The sequence below is a fragment of the Thermobia domestica genome, chromosome 1 (genome assembly GCF_964235325.1).
Source record: "Thermobia domestica chromosome 1, izTheDome1.hap1.1, whole genome shotgun sequence".
NCBI lineage: Eukaryota > Metazoa > Arthropoda > Insecta > Zygentoma > Lepismatidae > Thermobia > Thermobia domestica.
Window position 1 is genome coordinate 135381826 of NC_137454.1, and position 15431 is coordinate 135397256.

Sequence of the window (15431 nt, forward strand, 5' to 3'; positions counted from 1 at the left end):
GAAGTACTATTGAAAAATTCAGGGTTAACTTTTTCACACACAGACAGGAATTTCCCTAAGATTGGAACATTTTTCAGTCAAATTTTTGTGTTTCACAAAGACCATGTGTCGCTTTGTCAGTATCATATTTGGATGAATTGAAATCTAAACATACCAAAGGCTACTAAACTATACTTTAGTTTTTAGCCAAGAGAACACTTTTGAGAGTAGATAGGTCAAGTTCGGTTGTTTAGGTGAGGTGTACTTGACTATGTGGGAAAAGGAAGTATTTTAATATGTTACGCACTAGTTTTACTGTGTTGATAAAATTTTGTCTTTATTTAGGCTTTTACCCCGAAGGCTGTTTACAACGAAAATAGTGAAGTTTCCGAAGAAACCTTGCTGAGAGAAATAGAGGCTGTATCTGTTTCAAATGCAGCTACTGTGTATGATCTCTTAGAGAAGAAAGGGACACGTAAGTTCATATAATGTTTATTGATTAAATTCGATTTCTAGAAAGAAATGCTACTAACTATGCACGGGATTTCAATGACAATAAAAATTACGAAAGATATAGAACACTAGTGTTTCTCAAAATTGCAGCAGCAAGAAAGGAGCCCAAACTCATAGGATTTATACGGCAGGATATTATTTAAAAGAAAAAAAAAGTTTTCTTTCAATAAAAAAGTGGTATTTTTCACTTTTTTCAGTTTATTATTATTGGTTCTCTTCAGATTAACGCTTAGCCTTAAACTATTTGAAGGTTGTTTGGACGAGTAGAAAACAGGGTGGGAATTCATGTAGTTCGGATTCTACATTAAGCTGTAGGTTCACGTGTCATATAGCCTCGCTGCTGAAAGGGATGTTAAACTAAAAATCAAATCAAATCAGATCTTGACACAGAATCAGCACATAAGCATTGCTCGTAATATATGACTATCATTATTTCTTAATTGGTTTTTGACATCAATAAGTGTGAACAGGTATGTCATTAAGAGAGAACTTATGGTTCTTTACTTATTATTAGAAAACTCCGTGTAGCCCTTCGATACAGCGATGCCCTTCGCGGGGAAAAATTATTTAACGTTGTGATTTAAGTACCTCTTTTGATAGACAATGGTTTGGTTTTCTACTATCTTTTGGTAAAATCGGAATATGGGATGCTATTTAAGAGAGAGAGAAAGAGAGAAAACTTTTAAGTAAATGTTTAGCAATAAATGTTGAAGAAATTTGAGTTTAAGTTTGTTTTAAAATCTGTTACATCATCTGTAAGCGAATACTAACAATCAGAAGAAATACTACAAGGAGTGTGTTCTAATAATCTGTTTTTAGATTAGTGCCTATAGAGTAGTGAGTCTTCATGCTATCTCACGAAAAAACTAAAGCGAACTATCGATGTAATTTTCTATAACGGTTATAATGACTCCGAATATGCGGAAACAACATGCCCACAATATTTTTTAGAAGCGTGAATATTTGGGATACTAGGAAATTGAATAGTCAAAAAGATGAGGAATATCGGTGGGCTTCCTTCCCGTTATTTCTTTGTTGCAGAATACCGGAAAGCATAGCTTTAAAAAGTCAGCTTTTAACCCCGTAGAAATATGGAAAGGTCATTAAGTCAATGTAATACTTGGGGGCCGCGGTGGCTCAGTGGTAGAGCGTTCACCTCTGGTGCTTGGGGTCCTGGGTTCGATCCCAGCCCCCGCCAAGTGAACTTTGTGGTGGATAAACACCGCGTGCGTGGGTTTTTTCGGGGTTCTCCCGTTTCCTCCCACTTTCTTCATTCCACCATTTCATTCATTTATCATTATCACCGTCTCCTTTAGCCTAACCGGAATAACCGTGGGACGTAAAACTCAAAGATTTCATTTCATTTCATTTTTTTCAATGTAATACATCTTTTATGGAGGGAAATAAATTAAGCGGTCTATTCCACATTTCTTGCACGTGTGAAGCTACGTAGAATGCAATGACTAAAAGAAAAATATTAGCACCAAGTTGTAGAAACACTGTAGGGAGGCCCGAGTGGATAAAGAAGCCATTTCGGGGCTATCGAAGAACCTCCAATCGACCAAGCGCTCAGTACAGGATACGAGTGTGCTGTACCCAGCGTCTTCAAATATTGAAAGAAATGTGTATGAGGCATATTACATTAGAACAAAAAACCCGAAACTAAGCATCAATAAATGAAATTTGTATAGAACAATGGTTCTCAACCTAATTCCTATCACGACCCCCAATTTATCACATTCTCTTGCCAGCGGCCCCCTTATAATTTCTGGTTTTAATAAGCTTGTGTAGGATTTTTAATATACCTATTGCGGAGATCTCACGATATCCATTTATTTCTATAATAGTAGAATTCATTTTTTGTATATAGTATATACAGTAAGGTCCCTAAAAGCGAATGGATTTAAACCAAATTTGGTTAGTTCTTTCATATTACAAATATCGAATCCGATTCGTCATACTGTTTCAAAATGGGAGGCCGTTTGAAAATTTTAAAACTTCATAACTCCCTTGATTTTGGGTCATACGATAAAAAAAATTAAATGATTTCTAATTTTTGTCAAAAAAAGAAAAAAAAATGGGACAGTTGTTAAAAAGTTATTGAGTATTTTAGTTTTCGAGAGGCCGCCACTTTGAGTTATCTCATATTGTTGTGAATTTGGTATGTATGTGTTTAGTATCACCAAAAACTGTTAAATTAATTTGTTTACATTTAGAATTTAGGAAAAACATAAAACCCCACACCAAAAACATACTTTCATTGTGGCCAGCTTGCTGGAAGAAAGACTATTCGCTCACACACATACGTGTACAATTCTGCAAAGAACAACAAAGAATCCTAAACTAAAGCAATCCCTTCTGTTGCCGACAGAATAATTTGTCCATTGTTGATTTATCATCTATGCGGATTAGTGTTTTCAATTTTAATTGTATTTCAATATGCAGGCTGTGTTGCATTTGTATTTTTTAGTAGTCTGACATTATTTCAATATGCAGTTCTCATTAGTTTCATATCGTACCTCTTTCATTAAAATTGATTTTTAAACAATTCTGTACCTGTTGAAAATGTTAAGTAGATCTATTTTTTGTTCTTTTTTACAGTATTTATAAGAATAAACCTATTCCTATCAGAACAAAATTCCAAATAGTATTTAAAAATATTTTCCTGTATTAGATTTCAATTATATTTCTCCCTTTCGCTTATCTTCGCGACCCTCACGAAAGCCTCTCGCGACCCCCAGGTTGAGAAACCCTGGTATAGAGACTGAGTCGGCATAATTACTAATTACTTCCTTAAAGGCAAGAAGGAAATTTCGATTTAAAATCTTTATTACACGTAGTTTCGATAAATGTAATTTATTCCAAATACACAAATTAGAAAATTTGTGGTTTGCATGTTTACATCAAAGAAGGTAACATAATATGGGTACATTGAAGACACATTGATTCCAATATATCTTCTGGCGAGGGCAAGAACAACAATTCAAATATTTTGCTAGAAGAATCTATTTGCTGATTAAACCTGAAAATATAATAATAATAATAGTAAAAAGCTCAACAGGGTATTCTTATTAGTGTACTAAATCGTATGTATATCTTCTCATGTTTGTTGTATAGAACGAAAATTGTAGTTGCCTCTAATTTTTCTGGGCTTCCAATTGTACCAGTAAGTATTGATATAATTAGGCAATCGTTCTTATAATTTCCACTGTGGCGATACAACTAAACATGTGAAGAGCTTATGTAAAAAATGATTTACGCCTGTGTTTGTGCCTGAAGAGCAGTGCCCGAGTATAGCATTCAAAATATTTGGCATAACAAGTGACATAGAAACACATGTAGGTGAATAATTCGTTATATTATAATGTATTCCATACGATTCATAAGTAATTACACTACAGTATCTCAGCTTGCTTTTCACTGGGCTTATATACGACACGAAATTCAAATTTAAATTTAGAAATTACCTACATTTTTCTTTCGAGAACCCAGAGTATGATAAGCAGCAGAAATAGCAGGTGGATACGTACATGTAGATTGAAATGCTGCGTTTGGCTCAAACTAATACCACCGTCATTTATTCACATTTTTTATTTCTTTTATTTTTGAGGCAATTCTCCATTTACAAAACTCACGGGTAAAGCTTATAAAACATTTAGAAACATAGTGTAATTCACCACCTTTGCAATTTGTTATATATATATCCGCATTATGGGACAAAAGAGCCAGAAATTATTAAATTGGAGCAGGTGTACTATTTACGCATCATCAGATGGAATATGCGCCATCTGACCTTTCAGAGTTCTTTATGGAGTGAGAACACAACATTTTCAATTATTCTAGTATGGCATTCTTTTCGTATCATATTTGATGAATCCATACAATTTGAATTTTCATACATGCAAATACATAGAACTAAATGTAATTTTATTTATAAAATTCAGTGGTATAGAAGGTTATTTATTTAAAAAAAAATAGAAAATTCTTTGAACAAAACATTGAGAACAAACTATGAGACGAATGCGTTTAATCTGTTATAAATTCATTATACAACATTATCAAGTAAGTTTATTTTGAAAGGATTGCGTGAACTACAAAAATTCTGCTTGGCATTATTTATGAGGTATAAATATGTAAGTAAATTTAATTTATTTGCGCTTGGTTTTGATATATACAACATATTTGTACTTTCAGCAATCTCAGATACCACCAAGCAGTCATTACTAGAGTTGTTATGCTTTTACAACTGTGATGATACTTCGAGTGAAGACCTTATTGAAGAGAGATGGTTTCGTCAAGGTGCTATGCATAAAGAGAAACAGAAAAAATTGTGGAAGTAAGTACAAATCTTCACTTTAAATAGGTATTTGCAAAAAACATGTCACGTCTGCAGGCACTGGAGAAAGAGGATTTGTTACCTTTTAGCGTACTGCACAGGTGATCACATCCACAATGGACGACATTACTCAATAAAATTGCGGTCAACCGTAATAACCACCTCTACACTCTGTCGAAACTGCCTGCAGGCAGTAATGAGGTGGGTCTTTGAATTGTTTGGCATTGCATCCATAACAGTTGCTCTGAGAGCCGTAACGGTGTTGTGTGGATGCTTATTGGAGTTCCTCTCAACCACTACCCGTACGTAATAGTCCGTTGAGTTAAATCTGGGAGGTCTGTATGTTGGGAGTGACATGGTCATGAAAATTGTAGGCCAGTCATTCTTGGATGTTATGGGATGGAGCCGAGTTCTAGTGAGAAAACGGTACAGCAGTAATCCAGAGCTACACAGCCGTGTTCAGCACTTCGGTAAGCAACGGTCCTTGACGAAAGAAATGTAGAGACATCACGTCGTCTTCACCCCAAGAACCATCACTGAGTCTGGAAATTTTATGTCTTTGACGATCAGTACTTCCTCATGGCTTTTGTGTAGCCACCGACCATTTTTGCGGGCCACCTTTTGGTCTTGGACTGTTTTTCTCATTTGATTAAAAAGAAAAAAATCCGGACCACTCCGAATATTTTAGCTCGTTCAGGAGGCGCCTGACTTTGGTCAGTCGGTTTGCCCTATTTTTCTCGGGCAAGAACTGTCCTCCCCGCATCATTGACGTGTGCCCGCATGAACTTCCCAGGATTCTAAACGGTGGCAGCATGGATGAAGAGACGAGTTCCGGCGTCCTGATAGAGTCCTAGAGGTCAATACTGTCGTTTCATGCGGGAAATGGTGGCCACGTCACCTTGGCAGTCCCCAATTCTCTCCGAACTTTTAAGACGAATGACCAAGTGACATTCAGGAATGCAGCGAGCCCTGAATCGGAGTAGCCTACAGTCAAGAAGACGATGGCAGCATGGCTTTTCATTTCCTAGGTTAACCTAGGTCATTCCATGTTTACCTGCAAAAGAAAGGAATTGTAACTATGACGTACAGCGTACTGTGTGACTTATAATATCTTCTCAAATACCTGTCGTACCTGGTAAATAAACAAAATGTCAAAGCAATACGATTTTAAAAAATTCAGATATACACCAGTAGTAGGTTATTACAGTATGTAAGTAATTGTATGCTACAATCATCAAATAGTAGCGTTTATTTATTTATTTTTACGTTCCGAGATTATCGTCCAAGGCTAAGAGTACCTGATGATGATAATGGATGAAATGGTGTAATGAAGAAAGTGGGAGGAAACGGGGAAACCTCGAGAAAACCCTCATACACGGTGTTTATCCACCACAAAGACCACTTGGAGTGAGCTGGGATCGAACTAGGGACCTCGTACCAAATGAGGAGGCAAATGCGCCTTCAGTGGTAGTATTAAGGCACTGGCAGATAATTTGCTTCTGTTTGATATACAAGCAAAATATACATGTTTCCTGCACTTTAGACAGTTAGATTTGTGCTTTCTGGCGTTACAGCTTTGGCAGGCAAAATATTTAAAATTAAAATTCTTAATTATTTATATTTTCGTATATAAGCTTATTTCGACATACACAGTCTCCCCGGCTGTAAGGCGCCATGGGTCGAAAGCATCATGATTTCGTATCATTTATACAGTAAAATTTTATTTTGGTTTAAGCTTAATTTATCCTTATGTGACTTAATATTCTTCGGAAATAAAGGAATAAGTTTAAGTCCATTGTTGAAGTCAGGTAGCAGGACTTGATCTCACATTCGAAATAATGAGAAGTAAAGGATGATTTGGACTTACATTAGTTAGTTTCAGTGATACATGGAAATAAAAACCTTTATTTCCAAACTGATTGTCTGAATATGTCCATATTTCCATTTGCTTTTAGAGGTACATGTTTCGGAAATTCTGTGTGTAAAATCCATCCAAAATTTGATTAACTTTCTAATATGGGAGCGTTGCTAATTACTGTGTAAGTGTCTTGTCGTCGTTGTTGTCTTCGGTTGTTGGTAGAACATAATCATAACGTGTATATGATGCACACAGTATCAGCGTTTGGAAGGTGTCGACAGATAGATCTGATATGCTGCCATGGGTGACCAAATTTATAGAATCAAAAAACAGGACACTCACCAAACTAGTATAATTTGACAGTCCACGTAGGTATAGTCATTGTTACGTCATTATTCATGGCAATGATGTAGAAGTCTCTAGTTTTTCAAAATAAGTTTTTTTTTTTTTTTCAATATTTATTTCAGCTTATTTTGATTATAATTTTTATATTATTTTTTAACATTTAACAGAAATCAGAGTCGATTGTCCCGAATTCATATCTTTTTGATGACTGAATTTCTTGTGGAAGGGTTGATCTTTCTTTGAAAATGCTGTTTAAGTCTATACAAGAAATTACTAGTATGCTATTTGACTACAAGCCGAAAATAGGATGCTTACAAAAAAGAGGGGAGAGCATATTTCGTCCTGTTTGTGTTTTTTCTCGGGACATTGGACGACTTTCCTAAAAAGGGACATCTGGTCACCCTACTCTATCGCGTGGTAGTAAATGTAATCACTTGTTTCTTCTTCACCATTCTGAACAAATCCATTGACAGTACGAAGATTTTTTTTAAAAAATATTTTACATGTAAAATTGTTATGCGTCCTGATATTTTATTAACCATACTTCTTTTTCTAACTTGTGTAGCTTCATAGTAGATTTAATCCTTTTATTTGTACTTTCTTTTAAAGAAAGCAGTATAATAGACTAATATAGATATTTGTTACCCTTTTGTTTCAACAATTTTCGAAATATATTTAGTTTTCTGTTTGGGTTAAACATTGAATATTTTTTCTTCAGAGATAATGGTTTGGCTGAGAAAGTATTTCATTCTATGGAACCTAAAGGTCCTGCTGCATATCGCACTTTGTTGTTGGGCATGACGCAGTATTATCAGATGCAAAGAGCATGGCAACTGTATGAAGAGATGCAACAGAAGAGAATACCTTTGGACACTGAATGTTACAATGCTCTCATTAGTAGAGTAAATTTTTTGAGAGAAGGCCATGAACATAGGTGGAAACTTGTTGAAGTAAGTTAAATAGTTAGCAGATTGTTAAGGCTCTTTTAGTGACTTTACTAATTAATTTTTGTATATCTGTCTATTTTAGTATCTGTCCATTAATTGTTTTTTTACACATATTTTTTTTTTCTTTTATACTTGCACTGAACTAAGTTATTTCAGATACCCTTTTTTCTCTACTTGTTACTCGAAACACAGTAATTACTACTTCATGTTTTGGTGTTGTTTTATTTAATATCAGGAAAAATCGCATTAACTGTGCTTTATGGGGGCAATCCAAATGAAATTGACCAAATTCCAGGTCAAAGGTTGCTGACAGAATTAATTAATTAATTAATTTTTTAATTTTTTACCTAAGATTGTAAAACATTCAGGGAGTTGAAAACGGATATTTATTTATTTTTTAGCCGCGCAGGTTTGTTTGTAGCGGCCATTTTGTATAGGCGCGTGTGCATATTTGGCACTTTTCAGAGGATTCCGTTAAACGCTGTAACATTTTAGCCTGTAAAGACAATAAGTTCAAACCAAAACCATATGAAAGATAATGGAATGGACAACATTCTGTGTTCTTTGCGCATTAAGACGTACTTTAGAACGTCGAGAAAAGAAGCTCTAAACATTGAGGTTGGAAACCTAGAAATGGTCATTTTGGAAATGTACATTTTGAAACGAAATAAATGAGACTTGCCTTCAATCTTTTGTCTATATAGATGCTAGATAATAGACAACGTCCTAAACAAGTTTCAAATCTGAGAACCGTATACTTGATTTTTTGGAAATTTTTAAGCATTGCGAATTTTCGAAAATCGTGTATTTTCACCATCAAATATCTCAGGAAGGACACAAGTGAAAAATCCCAAATTCGCACAAAATAGACGATAGTTGTACAGTAGCAAGTGAGTAAAATTTCATCACTGAGACTTGAGTAGTTTCTGAGTTATAAGTTGTTGCAGTGATGTAAAAGTCGCGATTTTAAGAGCCGAACAGATGTACAGGTTTTGTGTTGATATAGTATCTCAGGCATACAATTTATCTGTGTTTCATCAGAGGAAGTGTAGTCAAACAGCAAGAAATTCGAGATCTGCTACGTGTAAAAGAATTATCAATACCTGATCATATCATAGACTTGTATCTTTGACGCAAACACAAATCAGATGTTATGAATACTCACAATCAGATGAATTTACTGTTTTCAGTGCTTCAGTACTTCCAGAACATAGCATGTTGTCACTTGCACCTAATGATATCATAGCCTGTATTTATGACGAGAAATGGTGGATTGGGGGAATTGAAGACGTTAGTCAGAAAAGTAACAATCTTTTTGATCTTTTTTTTTCTTCATCCCCATGGCCCAAGAACCTCTTTTAAACTATCTACGAATGACAAAGTGTGGGTGCCAATCAGTAAGGTTCTCCAGAAACTCACACCCACAGAGTTCACAACTCTTACAGGTCGTACTTTCAATATCAGTGCCAAACTCTGTACACAAATTAGTCAACTATTTACCTCACTGATGCATTAACAGCAGCACTATAGGCAGAAAAGAAATAACAGACGCGTTTCGTTTTTTGTACAATATATGATTCATAAATTATGCACTCTTTGCCCATTTAACTTACTGTCGTGTTATACAAAGTTTATATCCACGCATCATGGTGCCTCATGATATTAAATTCCAGTGAAGAAAAATCTTATAACTCAGAAACTACTCGAGTCTCAGTGATGAAATTTTACCCTCTTGTTACTGCACAACTATTGTCTGTTTTGTGCAAATTTGAGATTTTTCACATGTGTCCTTCCTGAGATATTTTGATGGGGAAAATACACGATTTTCGAAAGTTCGCAATGTTTAAAATTTTCCAAAAAATCAGGTGTATCGTTCTCAGATCTGAAACTTGTTCTATGTAGGCAAAAAAGAATTTAAAAAAATTATAATAATAAATAAAAATAAAAAATAAAAATAAAAATAAATAAATAAATCGAAGGTGTCTCATTTATTTCGTTTCAAAATGTACATTCTAAAATGGCCATTTCTAGGTTTTCAACCTCAATGTTCAGAGCTTCTTTTTTCGACGTTCTAAAGTCTCACTGTGCACAGAACACAGAATGTTGTCCATTCCATTATCTTTCATATGGTTTTGGTTTGAACTTATTGTCTTTAAAGCCTAAAATGTTACAGCGTTTAACGAAATGCACTAAAAAGTTTAAAATACGCTCAGGCGCATATACAAAATGGGCGCTACGACAAAACCTGCGCGGCTAAAAAATAAATGAATACCCATTTTCAACTCCATGAATGTGGTACAAGCTTAGGTAAAAGTAATAATAATAATAATAATAATAATAATAATAATAATAATAATAATAATAATAATAATAATAATAATAATCTAAATTTTTTCAGCAACCATCATTAATCGATTTAATTTGGATTGCCGCTATGTATAATCTTTTAGCGTGTCAGCTGACCATGGATGTAATTAAAATTAGTCTTTAGTGTAACGTTCCGCGATAATGTCATCATATAAAAGGGATAAAAATAAGTACACATGAATGATTATGGATTAAATTAAACAAATTTCTGTAATTCGATAGTACATGCATTTGTGTGTTTCGGTTCCACTGTAACTTTCGTAAAATAAAATCTGTCTGATTGTAATAATAATATATAAGAGGGAAACTTTAGCCCGAAAAGTTCGTGCATATATCAGATGTAATAACAAAACAACTTCTGTAAAATGTATATGATTTTGGTGGAAAATGAGATATATTCCTATGAAGCTTTTTGTTCGCTTGGTGATGAAATCGGTCAAGAAATTTATCCAATCTTAGAAAATGTTTTCCGCTATAAATTTCGTAAAAGATCTTCAGTTTTCTCGAAACATAGCATGGATTTTGTTTGGGTCATAAAAATTACCCCTAGTGCTAGGCGTTGAGAGTAGTCAGGGGTAAGGGGATAAATTGATCCCATTTTTTTGCTTTGAAAAATAATAGTAACTTCCCCATTATAACAACTATTGTTATTCTTCGATTTCCTGTCATCCGAAGGAGTAGAGTAAGGGAAGAAATTAGAAAGGAAGGTGTAATTGGAACGCGTTTGTTTCCTCCCACCAATATAATTTAGTATCTATTTAGAGCAGCCATGTGTAAGAGACTGACCCCGGGCCGGTTCCATTCCACTGAAGCCTTTCATCTTGCCCACCTGATCCGTTATTGAAAGTATATTTCCTAAACTAAATTGAAATTATTTCCAAATCTCAGTCGCACAGTGTGAAACTTTTCTCTCGCGATTTGGTACTGCTGAGAAAATAACACAGAAGCCAAAGTTTTTCTTTACCTCCATCCCATCCTACTCGGATTTGTGGCACAAACTTCGTCATGACTAGACTTCATGTTCCCGCTTCGGATGTCAAGCTGACTTTTGTTTGCTGATCTTATTTTTACGTGTGTTTAAGCATGTCTGCTTATTATTGTTTATTACAGTACTTCCTTGTGTGGTATCGTGTAGTGTACTGTATGGTGTGGTGTCACCTTATTAGAGTTACATTAATAATTTTATCGTCACATAAGACAAGGAAGGTAGACACCGAAGATCAGGCAACTCACGATTACTTTTACGTTGATGAAAAAGGTAGGCCTGTTTGTGTTATCTGTCGGGAAAGTTTAACAATAATGAAGGAGTAAATAATTAAAAAGCATTATATTTCAAAACATTGTAGTTTTGATTATTTGCAAGGACAGCTTTGCGAAAATAAGATAATAATAATAATAATCTGAAGAAAAACATGTGTGGTCAGCATCTGCTTTTTAAGAAACAAAACTATGAAGTTAACGAAATTGTCCGAGATATTCAATTCTTATGAAACTGTCATACATAGTCTTGTATGGCACTTGACGCTAGTAAGTCGTCTGTGATTGACCCTCCTCCTATTCCAACTTGGACATGTCTGATTCAAAGTCTACCTAATGAGAAGGTATTTCGGTAGGAGATAAAGGTGTGTTCGCTTTGTAGATGACGTAGTGGTATTTAAAATACGAAAACATAGTGTATTAGAAAATTTGAAGAGCGGCTGTAAAGCATGTAAGATGAAAATAAATTATACAGAAACGACAGCAGTAATGATCAGAACGAAGGATACTGTGCCATTTACACTAGATAGATAGGAAATACTAACTCAAGGGCGAGTTCCAGGTACCGAAGTAGCATTCTTATTGAAGATCTGACATGTAAACAGAAGTATAATCAAAGATAAGACTGATAAATGAAAAGTTAAATATATATATATATATATATATATATAAAGTATTGTTTGTGCTCAAAAACATTTAGAAATTGCAGAACAAGAAGACAAGTAGACACGAGGCCCTCGGTTAATAAAAGTCAAAAACTAAACATAGTAATCCACATAATAAACTCGTTCATTTTTAAATTCCTACTCAAAACCTTGTCATAAGTAGGCATGTGTTAAGGCATTATTATTTTCCAACGTCTTCCACCAATCTCTTGTTAAATAAGAAGTTAGGTAAAAGATAATCGAATATTTCATGTTTAACATTGATCTGTAGAGCAGAAACGTGGATATTGCAAAGGCGCTAAGAAAAGCTATTGTAAACTGACTTCGAAAAGAATGGGAGAAATTGGTGGGTGGAACGGAGAGCAGTGAAGAGATGTTAGCAAGGGTTTGGCAGAAAATAACAATACTAGAAATAATTAAAAGAAACTTGTTAGGATATTATTTAAGAAGAAACTGCTTTACTACTGTGCAGTTAAGGAAAGGTGAGGTCTGGCAATTGGACAGAACACCTTGTGCGTTGCAGGCGTAGTTGCCAACGGATCTACAACAATAGAGACAGCAGCTCAGGATGATCGTAACGTTTGATTTCTAAATATCAAAAATAATAGTACTTTGAATATTTGATAAAAGATTCAACATCCAACTACCATCAACAGCACGTCCAGTGACTTGATTGCCTAGAAACAACGTGAAGGAATACTGCAGTTATTGGCGAACAACCTTCTTCTTCGTTTTGTTTACACCAAGTGCAGCTATCTGTCAGGTGATAGCTTTCCTTACCCTCACAAGTGGGGTGTGGTAGAGGTATAGTGGAAAGTAAAAGGAGGGGAAAAAATTGTAAATGAGAAGATTACATCAAAGAGAATAAACTTAGTGGAAGAACGTTGTGAAAACTTAACATTGGGGATGCAGTGATGACAGATTACGTATTGCGTCCTGGGTTCGATTTCCGGTGGGGACACTCGGTCGAAAAGTGTAAAAGCTTTTTCAGGCAGCTATCCTCAGTTAGATTTTCCTGGGTTTCCCTCATTCACACTAAGAAAATGTTGGGATGTTATCTAACATAATGGTTCCAGGACACTTACTTCTTTCCCCATTCCTTCTTTCCTAACCAATTCCCCTGACAGTAAGACTACAAAGTTACGTCATCCCTCATACATGACGGGCTAACATGGCCATAGAGGCGCAAAGCCCATGTGCGTGGGTTTTCTCGGGGTTCTCCCGTTTCCTCCCACTTTCTTCATTCCACCATTTCATTCATTTCTCATAATCACCGTCTCCTTTAGCCTAACCGGCATAACTGTGGGACGTAAAACTCAAAGTTTTTTTTTTTTTTTTTTTTTTTCGCAAAGCCCAGAACTCTAATTTCTAATCATGATTATGTACTCTTAAGTTAAATGTTATGAAAAACTATTTCCTATTGAAACGGAGAGGGAAAGGAAGGAAGAAGGCAGTAAACAGAAAACTTTCGGACTAATGTTCAAATCTGTATTATGTACCATTAGATTCGAAGTATCATACAAGTATATACCTGCAAATATATATGCGCAATTAGTGTTGATTGCTTTCCTGTGTTGTGCTGCTACATTGTCTTGATAATCCAGCATTAATTAGTAGACTGCAAATTTAATGAGATGATGGTTTGGTAAGCTCCATCTCCAATGTACTACATTGGACAATGAAATAGCAAATGTTCATGTAATTATGTAGCTGGTAGCGTTGGACTTCTTTGTCTTTATACAAGATTGGTTATATCATATTTCTCTTTTTTCTTCCAGGAATTACTGACTGAAATGAAATCTCAAAATTTGGACCCCAATATAGGAACTCTTAATGCTGTCCTGGAATCATTAAGTTTAATGGGAAACCATAAATCGATTCGAGATTTGGCATTACAGTCATTAAAAGAATTTAAGAATTTCGGCATTGAGCCATCCTTAGCCAGTTATTATTACTTGCTGCTTATATTTTGCAGAGACAGTAAGTTATTGTATTAATATGGTACAGTAATTTAGTAATTTATCTAACTTTTTTTTTTGTCCGTTTTTAATTTTGGTGACTTAAGAAAAAATAGTAAAATTAGGTTGAACAGTGGATTCCCCTTTTCTATGTATTTTTCAATACTTTTCTACAAATGTACCGGATATTAGTAAGTTTCTGTATACTCAACAGATTGTAAATTAGTATAAGACAGAGAAGTCTGCACTTAGTATGATCAATTCATTCAGAAGTTATTTGATACATCCGTGATTTCATAAGAGAGGAATGAACGCAGAAATAAGTTGATTACGCTAATGTTTTTAAACAATATTTCAGTTGTATATATTAGTGGTTTTCCAAGTTTTTACTCAGTTATGCTAATAATTGTTATAACTGTAGTAATAAAACTATATATATTATTTTCATCGATATAAACTAAACTGAATATACATTCGAATGTGAACTGTGGTTCTTTAGACTCCAGAAGGTAAGCAGAACAGAAAAAGGATCGATAAGAGGGAAAGATTGTGAGAGAGGTAAGAAAATGTGTTCTCTTACTAGTCTTTTTCCCCTTCTCGGTATCATATAGAGTTCGAAGAGCAAAATAGTTTGCAGTCTAATTTTTACGTAATATACAGGGTGAGGCATAAGTCGGTTAACACCCCTCTAGCACACGAACGGCTTGGCGTTCACATTTGGTTCATGGTATATGTTGTTCGGGTGGGTAATGGACCATATTGCACAACGTGGTTGTCATGGCGACCATCTTGGAAGCCACCATCTTGGGTGCAACTTTGGATTTTTAAATGGGAAGGGAGGCATGTGGGGTATCATTTGACACAAGCATGATCTGAGGAAAACAGTACCGAGTCCATTTTCACCTACCGTTATTGATTAAGAAGTTATTGCGTCACAAAGGGTGAACATTTGGCATTACAGCATGTTTCTCTATTGTTCCAGGAGGTGTAAGATGTCGCTAACAATCCCAGAACGAATCAAGATCGTGGAGAATAGTAGTGGACGGTCTGCCACGATGATTGCGGCTGAGTTGAATGCACCCCACCCAGAGAGGGAGAACATTACGTTGAAGTGTTTTAAGTTGTTGAAGAAGTTCCATGAGACGGGCTCGGTGCACGAGAGGGACCGATTTGGACGCCGTCGGACCGCTACTGCCGACGAGAAGG

The 15431-nt window shown here is 35.2% G+C and overlaps 1 protein-coding gene across 2 annotated transcripts in view; it reads left to right on the forward strand.

The window, feature by feature from the left end:
- Nucleotides 1-15431, forward strand: part of LOC145689368 (small ribosomal subunit protein mS39) — a 58719-nt gene that overhangs the window by 14315 nt on the left and 28973 nt on the right. For both annotated transcript variants that reach the window (XM_081763527.1, XM_081763523.1), the window contains exons 4-7: nucleotides 325-454; nucleotides 4687-4828; nucleotides 7750-7981; nucleotides 14046-14247. In XM_081763527.1, the coding sequence (XP_081619653.1) occupies nucleotides 325-454; nucleotides 4687-4828; nucleotides 7750-7981; nucleotides 14046-14247 (706 nt within the window). The remainder of the gene's footprint in view (nucleotides 1-324; nucleotides 455-4686; nucleotides 4829-7749; nucleotides 7982-14045; nucleotides 14248-15431) is intronic.